Genomic DNA, 19,929 nt, shown 5'->3' with positions numbered 1-19,929 from the left:
CACGAAAACGACGTTAAATACCCGACGCCACGCTGACCTATGCCGTCTTGGTTCTGACGCGATATTGAAAAAATATAACTTTAACCTTAATTTCCCTTCCTAAATGTAAACCTATCGCTGTGAGATTAACACAGAGAAAGCATTCTAAAGATATTTTAGCAGTGTAAACTAACTGAGTGTTTCTGTTCCTTTATTCCCTTTATTTCTCCTTTAGTACCTTTAGTGTCAAAATTGGTGCAAACCATTTCTAATTCGAAGCTAGGTGAGAAGGTAAAGGTAAGAAACCTGAGAGTGAAGGCCGTGCCGGACAAGGCGAGCGTGAAGCAGGTCTTGGTGCTGAGCCTGTCCTCCAGTTCTTCGAGCAGCCCCATGACGGTGCGACGTTTCGGCCGGCGGTGTGTCAAGCCAGCGTAGTCGAGCGGAGCGGCCAGCTGGGTTGTTCCTGACGACTCGTCCAGAAGGCCATGGGTCTTGATGAATATCCGGTCCAGTGTGAAAGGCAGGTCCTCGTGGAAGAACGCGGCGGCACCGTACGGAAGCATGGCGGACAGCGTGAGGTTGCCCCTACGGTGGTCGAGGTAGACAGATGTGAAAAAGGCCACGACTTCCAGAGCGGCGCCTCCGTCCCCGTGCAAGGCGTCACCGTCGAGCTCGAAGTTGAGGCCGTCAACGCGATGTCGCTCCAGCCACGTGAACAGGGAGTTCAGCAACATGGACCCGTTTTCACTCATTCGCTTTGTCGATAAGCCATCCGCGAAGACATTGACGACTACCTTCCAATGGGGGAACAGGCTGTCTCGAATATGGTTCAGCTGCCGAAGGATGGCGTCGTCCGTCGCATCTGCCAGGAGCTGCAATGTGGCATTTTCGAAGACAAGGCCGTCGTACACGATCTCGTTGCAGTAGAAACCAGGGAAGTGGCGTAGGACAAGCGTGTTTGGAGGCGGTCTTACATGAAGGAGAAAAGGATACATAAAAAGGTAAGACAGTGAGATTATAAAAGTCAAACAAAGCCGTCCATAAATCTAAATTCTACGTAACCGGTTTCAAAGACGAGACACTGCTCAAACTGAACCATTCGTAAAGGTGGGTCCGATACCAGCTGCGACCATTGTTTCTTTCTAGATTTCGCCCTTACAAAAACGCCTATTAACACTATTTGGGACTAGCAACTGTCTATTTACATTACCTACAGTGTATTTACATTTACATTCTTGTAACGTTTGTTCATACACTCTCAAAATACTCATTTCTTACTTTTGTATAAAGAATACATTCAAGACACCGTTAACAGACTTCCTTCTTACTTTTGTAAAAAGAATGTTTTCAATGCAACCTTAACAGACTTTCTTCCTGTTTTCTATAAGGAATATTTTAAATACATCGTTAAAAGACTTGCTTCTTACTTTTCTATAAAGACTATTTCAAATACACCGTTAGGATAGTTCCTTCCCACTTTTGTATAAGCAATATTTTAAGTGCACCGTTACCATATATTCTTCTAGCTTTTTCTAAATAAAATCTTTAGTACTCTGTCAAAAGGCTCGTTACTTCTGTGTAAAAAATTATTTACTATGCATCATGCAATTCTTTTTTTTCTGAAGGACATCTATCCTCAGTACGTCAACAGCTCCTACTCTTTGCCGAAAACTATTCAGAATGAAAAGCAACTTCCGAGTTTTTGATAAAGTTTTCTAACACACATTGATGCCGATGTATGACATACTGAGGAATCAAGCTCTTTGTTTAAGTCACAGTTCTAATCGAAGTCGGCGGCGGATTGTTGACGGAGTGCCCCTAAAATGTTGAAAGAAATATATTCCTAAACCATTAGAACTAATCTTTTTAAAGGTTCTACTGAACTACCGTTAGCGTGCGGTGACGTAAGCACACTTTCGAGAAAATTTGCTTGCGATACGCCACCTGACCGGTGTGATAGCGGAGTACTGTACAGGCCGCGCACCAGTTACGCAGCTTTATCCCGGCCTCAGAGCTGGTTAAATAAAGGTCGATTTACGCTTGAGCCGTGACACCGCCCGCTTGCCTCACGTGTGCGGTCGCGCGGAAAACTGCACATTCCGCACAGTGGTTCACAGATTTTGGCATACACTGGGCTCGCAACATGCATGGTAAACCAAAATGTGTGTGCCAATCTGCGAAATCTGCAAGTTTTGACCCGACTACATGTGTGCAGGCAGGCGGGTGGTGAGGCGTGCGGCTCGAGCATAAATCGGCCCATACAACGCACTGCTATTGCAAGGCAACCAATTAGCTTCGCAACGAGATAACAAAGTCAGCGCACTCTGCGAGATAAATAGTACGTCCTAAGCTGGAACATATACGCACAGTAGCATGACGATATTTGTTAAAAAGAAGAAAAAGAGCCGGAACTCAGAGGTACATGGCGCTGGAACGTTGGCGCTCAAATATCCAAAACGCTGCAAAATACAGCTGCTGCTGAGTAAGAGCGAGTGTAGACCTGAGAAAGCGCAAAGGTCGAATACAAAGAAAAGCCGAACTCTTTTCAAGTAGCACCTTTCTGTAACAAAAGAATGAAATTATCGTTACAGTACAAAAAGAAATTTAGCTTTGATCGCGTCGCTATTCGCACGATTTCGTACCTGCATCCCACCGATGGCTTCTGCACATTAGAGGTAACTAAGAGGACGTTGCATCAAAGCGAACGCAAATTAACTATGTCAACTGATCTGCTTTTAGGCGATGGTTGCTTGCTGTGTGAGAAAACAGATCGATGAGGGATAACTATGCACTCTTTAGGTTCAGTGCATTCGCTTTATAACACGGCGATAAAATTCTGAGCTCCGACGATGTTTTGCAGTGCCCTTACGACATTCGTAATTATGAAATTCCGGGCGCAAGAGCCAGGATATCAAAGGACACGCTTTTGCCGTGCTTCTGGCGTCTGGAAACCGGTGGCTTCATAGCCGCCACGCTTTGGAGATATATTTAACCATAAAAGTACTACTACAATAGACTTCAGCATTATTTAGTGCTGGGCGTCATGAACAAATTTTTTTGTCTTTGAATAGTACAACCACATAATTACACCACAACCCCAAAAAATCACGATATAGTATAACCACATAATTAGCCCCATATGATCTTATTGTTCTACTTTTATTACATTTGGAGAAACAAGTCGGTTTTAAAAACAATAGCTGTCTTTAAAGATAACATTATACAGCCCATGTACGCCCAACAAAATATTAACCGATGGTCTTGTCAGGTTCTTTTTCAACTTAGGCCATCCCTTCTGGGAACTGCACTCCTCTCTCTCAGTCACCTAGAGGTGATGAATGTCTAAGCGTCAGTCAACCCTGGCAAGGTAGGTAGGGAGGGGGGGTGCATGGTTCGGCGTAAAGAGGAGCTTTAGTTCGGCTGTGGTCAAGTTGAAGCGGGTGGATGGGAAGAATGTCACACGCGTCTCTCGCACATGCGCACAAATTTGACAGTGGTCCGAGTCGAGTAAAAGAGGGAGACCATCGCAATCGCCACCAGTTCCTTTGCGACGCCGGCGTGATACGGTCGGAGCGATGTAGGCGTTTGGTCGCGTATTGTAGCAGCAATCTAGCTATTTTTGCTGCTGTTTATGCTAATGCTGTGCTGTGGCTGATTCACTGATGCAAGCCAACCAGCAACGCGCTTGCGAAGCCCACGGCGCTTTCTTCCTTACGTGATGTGAAGGTTTCTGCAAATTCCCTGCCAGCTGCGAAGCAGTGTCGTGTGAAGTGATCTAATACTGGCACTGCCCGTGTTTGAAACTGCACACTGCACAACTAGCGAACAGCTGTTCTTTAAGACAGCACGGCGCCGAAGTTTTGTCTGTCTCCAAATTATAAAAAAGGTATGTTCTTTTCCATCAATTTTCATAAACATATTAATCTGATGTTATTTAGATTTAGGTCGCCTATGCCGCATTTTGGCAGGTTATTATAGTGCAAACTGTAATGCCATCAAGTGTCTTAAGAATGATTTTCTTACATTTTTGAGCTACGCCGCGTCATGCGCTTCGCTTGCAGCTGCTATAAACACGAAGCGTACAAACAATATGTTTTCACAGCGGTCGCGATGACCTAATGTGTGGTAAATATTGTCTGATCATGAACTCATTCTTTGCTCTTTCCTACTGTGGCTATACAGAATGAGAGGTAGTGAAATATAGAGCGTATAGTTTCGCGGTTCACAATGACATATGTTGCACTGGTTATACAAGTGCGAATGTGAAAGAAAATCATTCGCACTTGTATAACCACTGCAACGTATGTCGTTGTGAAATGGTAGTTCTTGATACTGATATTTTGTTTTCGAATAATAATAAACAATCTCATGAAATTTTAGAAGCGTTTCATATTACAGGGCGTGCTTAAATATGCATTAGTCAGCCATTGGTTGCTATCACTGACAAAGAAATTGTAGTCTTGAAAACTGCTTCAAGCTTTGTTCATAATGTGTTCAATCTCTTCAATCTGTTCATATAAAAATTGATGACTCGCTTTGCACATGCTCGTCGCCGCTAGCTGACGCTTTTATGTTCCGTGTCTTTAAGTGCTCTGTTTACGTTTATGTTTTGTGTCCTTAAAGTAAATAGGCTGGGAAAGTGCTGAGGTATCTGTACAGGAGAAACATTGATTCAAAGTGGAGGTAAAGAACTAGGAAGCTTATCAGCAACTATTCGGCCTGTGGTGTGAGCAACACAGCAACAAAGAACGTCAAGCGGAAAGTCAGAGATGCTGAAATAATATCATGGGTGGCGGCAATGGAAAAGAAACCTGCCATGAGTAACTACTTAAGAGGAAAAACGAAATCAAGAAAAAATTTATGATGACTCAAAGGGGAGCTCATTACTTTTCGAAGCGAGATCGGGATGCCTTAGAACACGCACCTATAGCACGAGATATAAGAAGGAAGAAGAAGCATGTACTTGCTGCGGTAAATCTAGGGAAACGAGGCAGCATGTTTTATTAGAATGTGAAGACGTCTGCCGAGCGGTTGATTTACGCACCACTGGCCTCCTGGAAGCCTTTGGTTTCATCGAGAGCAGGGGAAAAGCAAACATTTCCGCGATAAATATTAGTAATAGGCGGTAGGAAGATTGGTCGAAGCAAAGTAGGGAAATGACAGAAAACGGAAACGTACAAAAGCAAAGTTCGCAATAAGGGGTCAGAATATTTGGTTGTGGGAGTTCATAGTGCTTTTTTTTTATAACCTAGGTAGGACATTAGGCAGTATAATAGCAAGAGCTTGGTGGCGCAACCCACCGCCCCGTTCCAAAAGGGATGCTCATAACATCCTCCATCCATCATCCATCCATCTTTCCAAAAATAAACAGTTGTGAGTAGGCGTTCGTGTGTCCACCTTCTTTGCATCCTTGTCTGTTGTGCGCGCTATAATGTTCACCATGAATAAACCATGCGATTGTCTTTCTAAGTAAATTATTTACGCAGAAAATTGATAAAGAAAACATTTTGGAAAACTGAAATTTTTCAGGCCACAACTTTGGGGGCTATAACAATAGTTTTAGGCTGTTTCCTCTATTGCGGAAACAACCTTGCACGCTTTCCCAATTTTGATAACGCGTAGTAAACACAAGGCAGCGAAGGAGGTGCATTGCAAAATGTGCCCCATCCTTGTCATTTACTCTGCAAGTGTACAGGGATGACGGCTATAATTTTAGCATTCAAGTGAACTTGCATGTGAACCTTGCTAAAAAGCTGTTCTATATATGTGATGTGCTAACCTTAACATGATGTTAACACTGACCATCTTGTTTCTGTGCAGGGTTCATTCTGCGAGCATTCTCAGAGACATCAGATCTGAGTGTAAAAAATATACATTATCTTCGATGCTTGTTCGAGATTATGCGACAGCTGCCAAACCGTGATCAACTAAGTTATTGTTATATAATATTTTTTATTAATTTGTCTATTACCTTGCTCATGATTTTGTGTAGTCCTACACACTGAGCGCAGTGCCTGACCGGATTGATTTGTGTTTACTTCCTACGCGTTTTATGTTAACAGTTTCGTACACACTGAGATGTATTTCACCGATGGTATGTTATATTTTCTGCTTCCATGCTAGGGATGCTTACATATTGGGTCACTTACACTTACATATTGGGACACGTTAAAGAACATCATGGTGCCGAAATTAATCCGGAGTACGCCACTACGGCGTGCCTCACAATGCGACTGTGGTTTCGGCTCGTACAGCCCTATAATTCAAGTTCAATACTTCTGGCACGGTGGAATGTGCAATGTGAGGCAATGATCATGCTCAACCCTCTCGCTGTTATGAAATGTGGCGCACAACTACGCCTCAAGCAAACACCTCTCCCTGTGTGCTGTGTGTACTACGCAGACAGAGAGCAGTGGTGCACGCAAGGTAACGTTTAACATCAACTCACCACTCTCGTGTCAAACTAAATGTTGAAGAAATTAAGTTTTAGCCGTCGACATCACCGTTAATTATCGTCAATCAAAGCAAACAGCACGGAAAGCTTCGCTTACATCGATTTCCACAGTGCGTGGTATCTGCATAATCTTTTTGTGTCCGTGTCCGTTTGCAAAAATGCCGCGCGACCGCGGTGACAGTGCAGGGCCACAAGCAATATCCGGCACCGCCCTAAGGCAGAAGCTTCAAGCACTCAGGTGGCTCGCACAGTGCATACATTCTTTGTAATTGCGGATACAACATGCATAACCGCGCACTTTTCAATAAATAACAAGCGCAAAACAAGCATCGGAGCCACATAATTGATGATAAGGTGCGCTTGGTAACAATGCGAAGCACGTAGCACTCCTTGCATACCTTTCCCGGCAGCCATTACTGCTGCGCAAGCTGCCGCGGCGATAGCAGCATGTTACGCGGGAAGGTACGCCCCTAGGCTTTCGTATATGGAATAACCAGCCAAGCATCTAATTTGAATGTTGCTGCAGCACCGCTATGGGTAGCGGCACAATAAAGAAAAAAAAAAGCTATGGGTGGCGGCGTGCTTTCAAAATTACCATTTCTCTAAAGCAATATAGCGTTGCGTACCCCCCTCAGCATTTGTAGTGGTTGCTTTAAACAACATCACAGGACATCCACTTTCGCAGAGCCGGGATGGCCAGCAAATTTCTTTTTCTTGTTTTCCTTTAGAAGACAGGAGATGTGTGCAAAGTGTACTATTGTATACATTGGTTTGCAAATGATTCATTGCGACCGTATGGATGTTTCTGGGAGATTGGTACATATGTGCATTTTGTACAATGCTTTTTAGATAAACCGATGTCGTATTTATTATTTATTTATTTAAATATACCTTACAGGCCCCAAAGTGAGGCATTGAGTAGGGGGGGGGGGCAGTACAAAGAAAATACGTAGAATACAAGACATCTATAAACCGTATCTGTTTACAACCTATAACCGCGAGTGTAACCAAGATGGCTACTGTACTGTGTACTATGGCCATTGCTTCCTTGCGGTTACTCAAACGCAGCTTCCTGTGCATTCCAGTTAATTTCCAGGTTTATACCAGTTTCTCATTATGAGCTTCGCACATATATCACTAAGGGCACTAAATTACTTTAGCTATATATCATTACTCAGTCTCATCGTAATCTGCATTATAGTCGTGCTCACTTGTTACAGATTTCCTTGTTTGAGTACTCCATACTATTTTTCACTTCATTGTTGTTGTTTAGCTTTATGTTTTTTTTTAATTCTCACACCATGGGCGCTATAACGTAAACCTATTCCAAACTTTTCTAACCCAATTCTGCAATCACCCTTCCGCTATTGGTCAAAAACGTTTTTGAACCACCCCATTTCGCCTGTCTGTCAAGCGAGGTCAAGAAAACTGCGATAGCTCCCCATCTGATATGACGCGTACACGCTGATTACGCATGACTGGACCGAGCAAAAGAAAAATAGTCATTTCTGATTTGACACATTTTCGCAATTAGCCCTCGGCGATCGGTCAAAAGTTTAAGGCTACACTCACTTCACCTGCCTATCACGCGACGTCACAAAACCGGGAAAACTCACCGCGCCTAAATGACATGTACGCGTTAAAGATGCATTAATATGCCGAACAAAACTATTTTTTTTTTCGGAATAGCAGCAGGCTGCCCCGTTCCAAAAGAAATAAAAGATGGCTGCCGCCGATTGCTTGGGCACTGGCTACTCACACCTGTCGGAGAGCATGGCTTTAGTTGCGTACAATAAAACTTTTTGCGTGGCCATGTAGCGTTATCGAGCACTTTCGGCATGTTCATGACTTCGCTCTGCCAATTTCTTTGCTGAGGACGTGTTTTAGCGGCATTCCTAACCTTCCGTTACATGCCGCCGCGATTTTCGACCAGCCACGTCAAACCAAGTAAGGGAAAGCGAACCAATCGCAGGCGCCAGCACCACCCTCTTCATGCGGTCATCGATTTTCATTGCACTAGCTTGGCCCCATGGAATCCCTCTTCACTTGAGCGTGCTCCTCGCTTCTTGTCAGCCAATTAGACAAGCCGCTCAGCGCAGGCAACGTTATTCGTTTTTAAAGCAAACAAAAGTGACCTGCTATAAAAGAGGAGAGCGTTTGATTGGTCTGTTCAGAAAACGCTGCGTGTCACCACCCGATGCTTGCGTCGGCGGTTACGCAAATTTAACGTCAGGAGATTGGAATAATAGCATCGGAATAGTTTGACGTTTAGGGCCCCCTTACTACATTTGATGTATCCTAAAGGCAATATTTTATATTTTGACATGTTCCCATTGTTTAGTTTTTATCACAGGATTAATTTTTGATGGCGTGTGTCATTATCCATTTTTTTTTGTTCTTTTCAAGCTTCTAGATTATTAATAACATTGCTTGAAGGCAGCTACCATGCGATTCAATCTAGCATTTTCATTCTGCTTTTTGGAGTTGCTGGGAGGTCAATTTTTAAATAACTATAGTCGGTTCATCTGACAGCATGTGTTCTTTACTGTGGAAAATAAGAGACTTCAGCACACTCCACGTCCTAACTGTTCGTCACTGTATGTGAACTTCGAATTTTGTTTATGTATGATCTATTCACTGTTGATCAACTTGTAGTTCATTCAGAACTGGTTCTGGGAGTTTTGGTCAATCTTGACGCGCTTTTAATTCGATATAATTTGCATTTCTGATATATTTTACTCATACCTTCCAGAATTATAATTTTTCAATAAAGTGTTGTTTTCTGATATTCTCATGTCATACGCTCTTGGCACAAAAGCCTTCGCCTTGCCGATTGTGAAGACACGGCCATTTCTTAGTGGGATGTCATTCCCATTTTGGTTGTAAACATGGTTGCTGCACAGCACAGGTGGTATTCGGGATTCATTTTTGTGGACACTGTTCATGGACACTGTTTTTGTGGACACTGTTTGTGGTTACTGTTCATGTGAAATGGTCCAGGATGCGTCGGCTCCTATAGGCAACAGTGAATGGTACTGCGCCAGGTGCTCAATACCACTAGACAACGACGCTTCGACTCAACTGGAACCCGCGAGAACGAGCTTCAGATTGTCGTAAACCTTTTGAGACTACTTCAAGACCAGCTTTTTGATAACGTCTTAAAAGCGTTTAGAAATCATACATCAAGTGCCCCGGCCCAGGGATTATTTGTGTCTTTCTTAATCCTAATTCAAGGCCATCTTTTCGAATGCGTTTTGAAATGCTTTTCTACATCGTCAGAGAAAAGTAAGCCCGACATTAGCAGGCATATATGAGGTTTCAACAACGAAGTTGTCTTACTGGTGTCTTCTTTAGACCGTTTTTATCGTCTAGGATAAACGCTATGAAAACATTATGTGTCTATCTTCTGCTACCTGGGTTCAGGTAGAATCTGCGACTCTAAGCGCTCTGATGAGACGGCCGGAGGGCCTAAGCGCCAGCGTCTTATTGAAACAGGCCCCCTGCTTCCCGAGTTGCGCACCTTGTAGGTGTGTCGCCATCATGGCTGAAGCTGGTAACGTCAACATTACACTTTTAAGCAAAATTACATCCTTTGGGTCGCATGTTGCCACACAACAATAATCGTCATCTGTCTTACCTGCATTCCCTTTGTTTAAGCTGCGAGCCCGGCACTTCCAAGTCACAAACGGCATGCGCGTTATCAGCATGACAGAGCATTCTCGACAGGAAAGTAGCGAGAGCAGCGTTCTTAAGAAAGAAAACGCAAGCAAGGCACATGACGAATATTCTTGTATGGGAAGATACGACCCAATGGGCGTGATTTTGCTTAAGAATGTGCTTTCAACTCGAGTCCGTAGTGGGTTATCCATCGCCTAAGGCGCGGATAGAATCCAGTTCTCCAGCCGCACACATCATGCCGGCGGCGCCAGGATCGCCTAAAGTTTGCCCCGTGTACAGCTCGGCGCGTTGAAAGTGGTTCGCAGCAGCGTAGTGATCCGCCATTGCCGCTACGCCTGTGCGCACGTACGCGGCAAGCACGGAGGAAGGAAACTAAGGAAAGGGCCTGACGTCACTCTTTGTGAAGCTAAAGTGAAGCCGGAAGCTGGCGTTGCTCATGGCGTTGCTCTGCCTATCGGGCCAGCTCTCCCCTCTTGTTTACATTTCTCGCGAAACCACACCGCGCTGCGCGCAACCGTGCTGCTCGGACCCGCACGCTCCGCAGCAATACTAAGCAATCATTAGCACGTTAGCATGATTCCGCGAAAAAAGGCAAAGTTACTCGCGGATATTCCTTCGTCCGTAGCAATTGCCGTGGCGCGGTACATTGCGTACAGCATTGCATGCGCGTTCATTTCACGAATTTTAGTTCCTCCTGTCCCACCTGGCCACAGCAACATCCGGGAGAACATGGTCCAGATAACGCAGCGCAAAACGCGAAGACCAACGCAAACTTGCCCGCACGGCGCCTTTGCCACGGTACGAAAGCTATGGAGCAACACGTGTGAGCGCACAGAACCAAAACAAAGCCGCCATTGTGGCCCGAAAGGCGTGGCCGCTGCGGCAAAGAAATAAAAAACCAGCAAAAAGGAGGAGAACATACTACGTCACTTCCTCCACACTTTTCTCCTAGCGCGCGGAGGGGGTAGGGCTTCTCCTCAGTTTCCTTCCTCCATGGCGGCAAGCGAGCACTTTCGTGTTTGGCCAAGGCGCCAACTCGGCCCGCCCACTTCGACGCACACGAACTGTAGGCCAGCATACTATCCGTCAGCCGAGCCAGCGCATGAGGCTATGGCGTGAGGTACTACATTTATTCCCGTGCCAGTCACGCCGAGCGCCACCAGTCACGCTGACCGCGCAACAAGCAGACAGATGCCGCTAGTTTCATTTTCGAATAAGGCGGCGCCCTCTCCGCGGCCGGCTGTTCAACAACATATAAGAGATAAAACTGTACAGACTAAAATGGGCTAACTGTGTTAGCTTTATCAGAATTTTTTACAACTAGTGCGATAATAAAATAAAACAACTTTTATTGCCCAAAGAAAACGAAAGCGCTTTCTCTTTCTCACCCCTCAATTTATCGGTTTCGGCCCGAAACGACTACTCTGAGACGGCGACGACTGGCGGCTGCTCACCTAAGCTTGCGTTGTCGCTCATACTTCGTAGAAGCTTGGTATGGCTGCTGTTGAGTTGTGCGTGTATTTCTTGGTTTTGGCAACAATTTTCACTTTCACTGGAATATGGACCAAGGAAACTTCGGAATCATACGCATTAGTGGGGTGTAAAGAAATGATTAGGCAGACGAGCCGGCTTAAACGAATATGATATTCAGCGAGGAGTTCTTATAACCCACAAAATTTGCACATTATGTTTGTTGTTATGAAGTGCAATCTCTTGCTCTGTTTTGTTTTATTAGCAACTTTTGGATAAGGCAGCATTCCGGAAATGCTACTTATTTCAACCACGGGCCCAAATCCAACTCTATTATTGCTTGGATACAACATACTCGCCAAGGTATGACTTTCATGACTACATATTTAATCTGATGTGTGCTGTATTCCTTTCAGAATGAAATAGACGCTGATTAAAATGCCCTTGAAGTAACTGCCACGTATCACACTAACGCCTACCTAGTCACTATGAACAAAGGACACAACATCTTGTTCAAGTTTTAGCCATTACGTGTGCTTAGTCATGCCAGAACCACTATGCTGAAAATCTTGCAGCTGTATACCGCATTTGATAACCTTCTTTAGCTAATAACATTGGCACTGCCTTTTTACGTATTTTTGTTGTGCTATATCCAAGCATTCGCTCTCGCTGTGCGTTAAAGTGTCATGTACCAAACACATATACTCGGCCGCACTGTGGAGTAATTCAACAATGATATGTGGTGATTCAGCAAGATGCGCCATTAACGCTGACTTGAACTTATACTGCTAATGAGGAAGGGGACGGCAAGACAATGCGCGGTACGTGTCTTGTTTCTGTTCGTGATATCTTGTGCGCCGCGAGGCGTCGTTTGGCTGGGATCGACTAGTACGATTCGAGACAAAGTTGGCGGGAGGCGCCCCGTAGGTTGTGAAATACAAGTTGTATTACGGGCAATAGATTGTAAAAGGGGAATACCATAGAGTTTCTTACGATATGCCAGATGGAACTCTGGCGCTGAAATTGTTGAGCCGCCATAGGAATGATGGGCATTTGACTGATCATTGCATTTGACTGATCTTCCGTCATGAGGATTCAGCCGTTCTTATGACTTTGTTTAATGCGCTTTACATTCCTTAATTGTCGTAAATTTCAGAGCAATCTATACTCTTCGAAGTGCAGGAGACAGTACGAATATGCACAATCGCTACTAATTGCAAGAATTGATCTTGCCGAGGTGGCCAAATCGAAGCACGCCAAGTGTCTCCAGACACTGGCTTGCCCGCGATAAATCTATAAAGCCTTTTAAGTCGCTTCTCGATGTATGCGACCGTGGCGCAATGGTTTCAATATCGGGCTTCGGTGCTAGAGGTCTTGTGCTCCAATCCTGCCACCGGACAATCGTAATGTTCATTTAATTGTTTGTTAGGCAGTGTATTGTTGGAAATGACGGACCTACAAAATCACGAAGCCGGTTGTAGTCACAAGGACGAAGATGAAGCAAATCCATGTACTTCCCGTAATTCACATGCTGGTTCAGCCAGCAGATCCATTGCAGCTCCCGTAGACACTAGCGCCAGAGTTCCCTCTTGTAATCATTGTGTGAAACCCCATGGGGAATACGGTTCGCACGTGTCACATCCGCCAGGTGGCGGTTGCAGCAAAGAGTGAAGCAAACAGGCGGGCACAATACTAGAGCAGTAGCTTCCAGATTTGATTTTATTCTAATGGCATTATGTCGCTTGCTAACAATCAAAGGAATATGCAACGTCTGGCTAATACCTGTGGAGAAGAAGGTGAGCATTTCAGATTGAAATTTACCGTTCAAGTATCAGGTCTTATGGTGCTCAATGAAAGCAGTGAACAGTGTTAACAGAGGGCCAGGAAATTCTTCGGGAAAACGAATACAAATACCTCGACATATGGGTAAGCGAAGGGAATAGATATATGGAAACACAGAAAAGAACAATAACAGCAAAGGGGACGAAAAATGAGGCCATAATAAAACACAGAGCACCACGGAGATACAACAGGCATGAGGTGCTCCGGATTATGTGGAAAGGTGCAATGGCTCCGGAACCTACATTTGGAAAGGTTCTTGCTTGAAGTAAGGGGCACATTGAGGACTCGATGGCAACTCAGGGCAACTAGGCGCTCACGGGAAGATTACAAATCAAGGTATGCAGGCTGATATGGGCTGGACAAGCCTTGAAGTGAGGGGAGCTCAGGGTAAAATTGAGCCTAGGTACCACTGAGGAATATACAAAAGAAGCTAATGGGCTGCGAGAGTGTTCAGACATTGGGGCAGGAAAAACATTGAATCAAAGTGGAGTAAAAGAACTCAGACGCTTACCAGCATGTATACGACCGGTATAGTGTGTAACATGGTCCCAAAAAAGACGTAAAAATCAGTCACAGAGGCTGAGACAATCTCATGGGTGGCGGCAACGGAAAGAAAACCTGCTATGAGTAGGTACTCAAGAGGACTAAACGAGATCGGAAAATAAACATTTATGATAACTCAAAGCGAAGCTATTTACTTTTCGAATCGAGATTAAGATGCCTTAGAACGCGTACCCATAAAGCGAAGTACAACCAGAAGGAAGAAGTACGTGCTTGCTGCGGCAAAGCAAGGGAATCGATGGAACATGTTTCATTAGAATGTCAAGGTATCTGCCAAGCCGTCGGCTTTGCCTCCTTTGGCCTCCTTGAAGTCCTTGGGTTTAGCGATAGCAGGTGGAAAGCAGACGCGTCCATATTAACGATTAGCAAGAGATGATTGGTAGTTTTGTAGCACAAAAGTAGGGAGACCACAAACAACCAAGGAGTACAAAAACAAAAGTTCCCAATAGTGATTCAGCAAGTTTGATGCCGCTGATACTTTGTGCTCTTTTTTTCTGAACACAGGCAGAACCTTAGGCAAAAGAAGAACCAGAGCTTGGTGGCGCAACCCACTGGCCCCCTTCAAAAAGGACGCTACATACATACATACATACATACATACATACATACATACATACATACATACATACATACATACATACATACATACATACATACATACATACATACATACATACATACATACATACATACATACATACATACCATCTTGGGTATTGGGCGCGAAAACACACACGACACAAGGATGAAGACGGGACAGAGCGCCTAGTACAGACGGGACAGGCGCTCTGACCCGTCTCCTTCCTTGCGTCGTGTGCGTTTTCGCGCCTAGTACCCAAGATGAATTGTGACCAACTCGCCCAACAAGACGTCCTTTTAATACATACATACATACATACATACATACATACATACATACATACATACATACATACATACATACATACATACATACATACATACATACATACATACATACATACATACATACGGAGCAACAGGATTACGGGAATGCGCGCACCTGAGGAAACCTTCACGGTTAAGGAAGCACACGATTGGCCTCGGGCTGGGCATGAACGTGTGCCACTCGGCCGTCCACGCGTCCATCGGCTCTTCCCGGTCCGGTAGCAGGACGGCGCTGGCCGACAGCTTGTGGTGAGCCTTGCTGCCGCGCAACGAGTTGACAGCCACGCTGGCCACCACGGCACACGTGCCAACTACCGTGATGGCGCTGAACAGGTTCACCTGTGGACGGCAAAAGTGCCGCCGCATGTGCGCTGACAGTGCGGATGTTCCACGGAGCAAGAAAACCCACCCTGTAACTCCCACTGCTCCCATTGGTGTCCCTCGAAAAGAGCCGCCTTCGAGCATGCCCATAGAATATGTGGCAGATCCGCCCAACCCTTACATAATTTACATTGATCATTGTGTTACCCTGGATATATTCTGCAGGTAGCTTTATCCAAAGCCGACTCTCTGCCTGGTTGCACAGACTTGCCTGCCTGTATATTGTCTAGCAGTGTTTTAAACTAAAGCTCCAGCTGTTTATAGCAGCCGGTATGGGAAACTCCAGAATCCGTTACCTCTGCTGGCAACACTGCCCCCCCCCCCCCCAAAAAAAAAAAAAATTGTGGCTGTAATATGCAGGACCAGGGCGGCACTTTCGTTTGTTACTGTGCTGAAGGGACTCGATGTTTGCGCCGAATCGATGTTTGGTCGAATTTGAACTGTCATGCGTGCTGCGGTTGATCATTTATTGTTATATATATATATATATATATATATATATATATATATATATATATATATATATATATATTTACTTTTTTAGTGTAAGGTAATGCATTTGCGCATGCGCCCTTTTGTGTAGCTGTGGGATGCTCTGTTTTTCGGAATAAACGGTTGTAAGTGTAGTGCTCGTCTTTCTTCGCCTCTCACTGTCTTCTTTTTTGTTTTTTTGTTCTAAAAAGCAACGTGTTTAGTGTAACGTGTGGCGAAACTCACATTACTGGCCCAATTAGAAGCATTGCGAATAGTTACTGAAACTTCGTTCTTTATTTATGCGATGTTGGAAGCAGGTTTTTCCAGTGTCCTCAGTGAATTGAACAAGACACCGTGTTTATATTTGTTGAAAACTAGAGGCATGTTATCGGCAATGTGTAGGCGAATATCAATGTGTGTGGACTATGATTAAGACACTGGTAGTAAATTACGTATTCAAGCTATTCAGAGCGTTACAGACGTGCTTTACGAAGGAGACAGCACTTGTGCTGCTGCCCAGGAAGGGATACAAAGTAATGGAAATCAAATTGAGCAATATTTTGGGGAACATTATGGTCAGTGTGCTCGAGAAGTAAAATTTGTGTGGATAAATTAGTCTCCTTGTAAAAAAAAAATCGCTTACCAGTGCTCAAAAGCGTTAAATGCGGTTAAGGTTTCAGATGAGGTAGTCATAAGCAGCAAATTTTTAAAAGTATGTGGTTACATTACAGGCAGCCAGAATTCTTTCAGATGTCCGAAAGACACAACTACACTGAAAATCGCGTTGTGAAATTGGAAGATCGCACAAATCTGCTGTCTTTTTCAAAGCTTTCTTTGAAAACTATAGTGGAATTTGCTGTCTGTGCATGGCTGGTAAGCGCTGCTGTGTAGGTGAATAGCTCATTTTAAAAAAAATTATGTGAATTTCGGGCAAATGATATGGGATCGAACTTCGCTCCCCAACACGGAAGACCGACGCTCTACGCCACAATCGCTTCTTTGTATTGCCTCTTTACTTCGTATAAGATATTTGAATACTTGTAGAGATAAGGTAAAAATGGCTGTGGCTTAGGTAAGGTTAAGCCCAGGATGCGAAGCATACTAGCCTTTATTTTAGTTGTTGAACCACTGTTTAGCCTGGTGAACTGCTGTTGCTTGGCTATATTTGGTTCGGCTAGACGAAGAAACAACTCTGGCATTACTGCTTCGCCTTCAAGAGTGGAACGCGATAGCGTTCCCGTCGACCCGCCAAGGGGTGTAAGACAATGGGCTACAGGGCAGCGACTACGCGCCCCGCATTGGACGCGGTGAGCGTCGAGCAAAGCAGCGTTCGGCGCGGCAACGAAATGTGCGCCTGAGCAAGAGACGCACGCCTTAGAAACAGCTCGTTTCTAAGGCAACACCGCATTCACTAGAGGCGCTTTTGTACCGCTTTGAAGCATCGTACTCGTGGCTCAGTGGTAGCGTCTCCGTCCCACACTCCGGAGACCCTGGTTCGATTCCCACCCAGCCCGTCTTGCAAGAGTTGAGCCAAAGCCACTTCTCCTCTGTCGTGACGTCATGGTGTCACGTGGTTTCATGGTCACCGCCGCGCCTGAGGAGCTGGGTTGAGCTCTCGTAATATGCTTCGCATAAAAATACACTTGGAGACGAAGTCTTTACCCAGCGTGCCTAACTTAAGAATTTTTCATGTTTTACGATCGACCCAAAAGCGGCAGCCAGTCTTGGTGCTTTGTACTGTTCGCGGATGCTATGCTTTCAACGGAGGTTTCCCTGACAGGATATATGTGAAGAATTGAATCTCGGCCACGACGGCCGCATTTCGATGAGGGAGGAATGCGAAAACACCCCTATACATTTAGGTTCACGTTAAAGAACCCTAGTTGGTGGAAATTCCCGGAGTCCTCCCTTACGGCGTGCCTCACAATCAGAAAGGGGTTTTGGCACGTAAAACCCCATAATTTAATTGTTTTTATGTAGTCCTACCAACCTCAACATAATACAAGGGACACCGTCTTCGTTGTCCACGCACCGAAAAGCAATGCCATAACTCGTGATAGGTAAGCATTTTTTTTTTTTCAGTCTGCGCTGGCAAGATGTCTCAATGAAGAACTGCGTCCAAACAATCAATAAACACGTGTTCTACAGTTCCGCGTGTTTCACAATGCAGACGATTTGTTGTTTATGGGAGACAGAGACCCTTATCCGTTAATCTTTGCTTTGTAGGGAGTGTTCCATAGTGAAGTTTAAAAAAAAGATTAATTTGCCCCCTGTCTTACGTTCATTTGTTTAACCCAGCTTAACACGTTCTGTCTAGGCATTACATTGAACAAAGATATGTACAGAAGTATGGATTATAAAACACTAGCAAGGCCCTTATTAAAGGTGACATGAAAATCCTTTACGTTTTACAGGGTACAGGCACTCAAGCAAAAACGCACGTTCAGACATTAAAAAGAATATACTGCTTTCCGCCAAAATCCAGTCACATGTCAGCACATGTTCGACGAGACAATAAATTATTCATTTTACTTTAATTACATTTCATTACGTATTACACTGCTTTTAATTACAGCACAGTAATAGTAGGTATTACGTTGATTACGCTTCTTAGTTTTATAATTTCTATTATCTTCATTTTTAATGAAGTTTCTAAAAATTCGATTTTTTCGTAGCGGAGTTAAACGAAACACAAGTTGTCCAAACAGCGACCTCAATCAACCGCTTTCAACTGGAACGGATAAATTTGAGGGCGACGCCACCCGGCGCAAAGCGCAACTGAGGGGGGGGGGGGGGGGGGGGAGTCTTAGGTAGATGCTGTTTTAGCGGCCGCTGTGCATTTAATAATCACACGCCGTTACTGCGATTTCGTTCAGTGTTACATATTTAATAACAGGTTATACAAAAGTCGTTGTTCAGGGCGCATAAGCAGAGCCTGTCCGCGTGCCACCTCCCGTCACGGACGATCGTGCCACTGGCTGAGCGCTGGAAACGCGCTGCGAAGCTACAAGCCTTATTCAACGAGTGCGCCAGTGACAGGGGCTAGCCACTGACGATGAAATAAAAACTCACTCTTCTCCATTACAGACTCTGCGCCTGCCACTATTACCTGTTTGGACGAACGCTTATCCGCCCGAAAAAGCAACGCACGCCTTGCTCCGTGCTACCTAGGCAAAGCCACACTTATGAGCAAGATTCCGCATCAAAAGGACCTCATATTTCTCACTAGGGAGTTTTAGGGTTAGTCAAACACAATAAAAAAGATCTCGTGGTGATGGCTCATCCTTCAAAAGCGACCTAAATGATGGCGTCGAGTACACTTACTATGTAATTAGGCACGAGCGCCTTGTCGCACTTCTCCGGTACCTCGAAGTCTAGCGGCTCCCCGTAGTTTTCAAAGTACATCGGATCCTTCATGGTGCCTAGATGTAGAGCCTTCTGTGCTAGATGTACATGCTGTGTCGTTCTTCTTCCTCTTCTTCGCCTATTGCACGCGCGCAGGCCGTCTCTTGAAGTGTAAAAATGAATGAATATGTATGAGTGGAAAGTTCCGTCTCCTACGCTGGGGTATGCGAAAATGGAGAAGTGTACATGTAAATAAAAAAAAAACTGCTGTATTTCCGAAGCTTTTCTCTCGTAATAACTGTCTGTGATTGGCCAGCTACCCCCACTGAAATCCCGGTCATCACAATTATCTGTCGTTTAGTCCTACGAACATTTTTAGAAGTATCGTAATTTTTTTGAATAGGGACCCGGAACATTTTTTGCAATACGTAAAACTGCTAAGAGTGCATGAATATTAATTTTTTAGCTCGAGTACAATACCAACTGAATAGTGCTGGGAAGCAATTGAATCGAATATTGAATACTTCTCGAATAGTTTTGGAATATTTAGCAGTCGATAGACCGTTAAAAATTCCCGTAGAACCCAATTCACAGTGAATGCCGACATTATTGCAATTAGCATTGACGCAATGTAGCGACACACCGTGTTGCCACCGCCGAAACGCGTCATATATGAGGGCTGTGTGCAGCCGGGCTCCTTTCTCGCGCATATAATAATGGCGGTCCATTGGCATGTTTCTGAAATGCAGCGCTGGCATATAGTCACCGAGCCTGCTTGATTTATTCAGCTACGGGATGCATGTTTTTCGTTCTAGCATTTGTGTCAACATTCTAATTGA

General features: G+C 44.6%; 1 protein-coding gene across 1 annotated transcript in view; it reads right to left on the bottom strand.

Moving 5' to 3' along the window:
* Positions 1 to 19,215, bottom strand: part of LOC135905213 (uncharacterized) — a 29,158-nt gene extending 9,943 nt beyond the window's left edge. Inside the window, exons 1-3 of the mRNA XM_065436229.1 lie at positions 19,070 to 19,215; positions 15,006 to 15,229; positions 286 to 948 (exon numbers count right to left, since the gene is read on the bottom strand). Of these exons, the coding sequence (XP_065292301.1) occupies positions 286 to 948; positions 15,006 to 15,229; positions 19,070 to 19,162 (980 nt within the window). The 5' untranslated portion in view covers positions 19,163 to 19,215. The remainder of the gene's footprint in view (positions 1 to 285; positions 949 to 15,005; positions 15,230 to 19,069) is intronic.
* Between the last annotated feature and the right edge of the window lie 714 nt (positions 19,216 to 19,929).

This window comes from Dermacentor albipictus, chromosome 3 (genome assembly GCF_038994185.2).
Source record: "Dermacentor albipictus isolate Rhodes 1998 colony chromosome 3, USDA_Dalb.pri_finalv2, whole genome shotgun sequence".
In the NCBI taxonomy this organism is placed as follows: Eukaryota; Metazoa; Arthropoda; class Arachnida; order Ixodida; family Ixodidae; genus Dermacentor; species Dermacentor albipictus.
The sequence above is the reverse complement of the archived record's forward strand: the minus strand, read 5'-3'. Positions and strand labels throughout refer to the sequence as shown.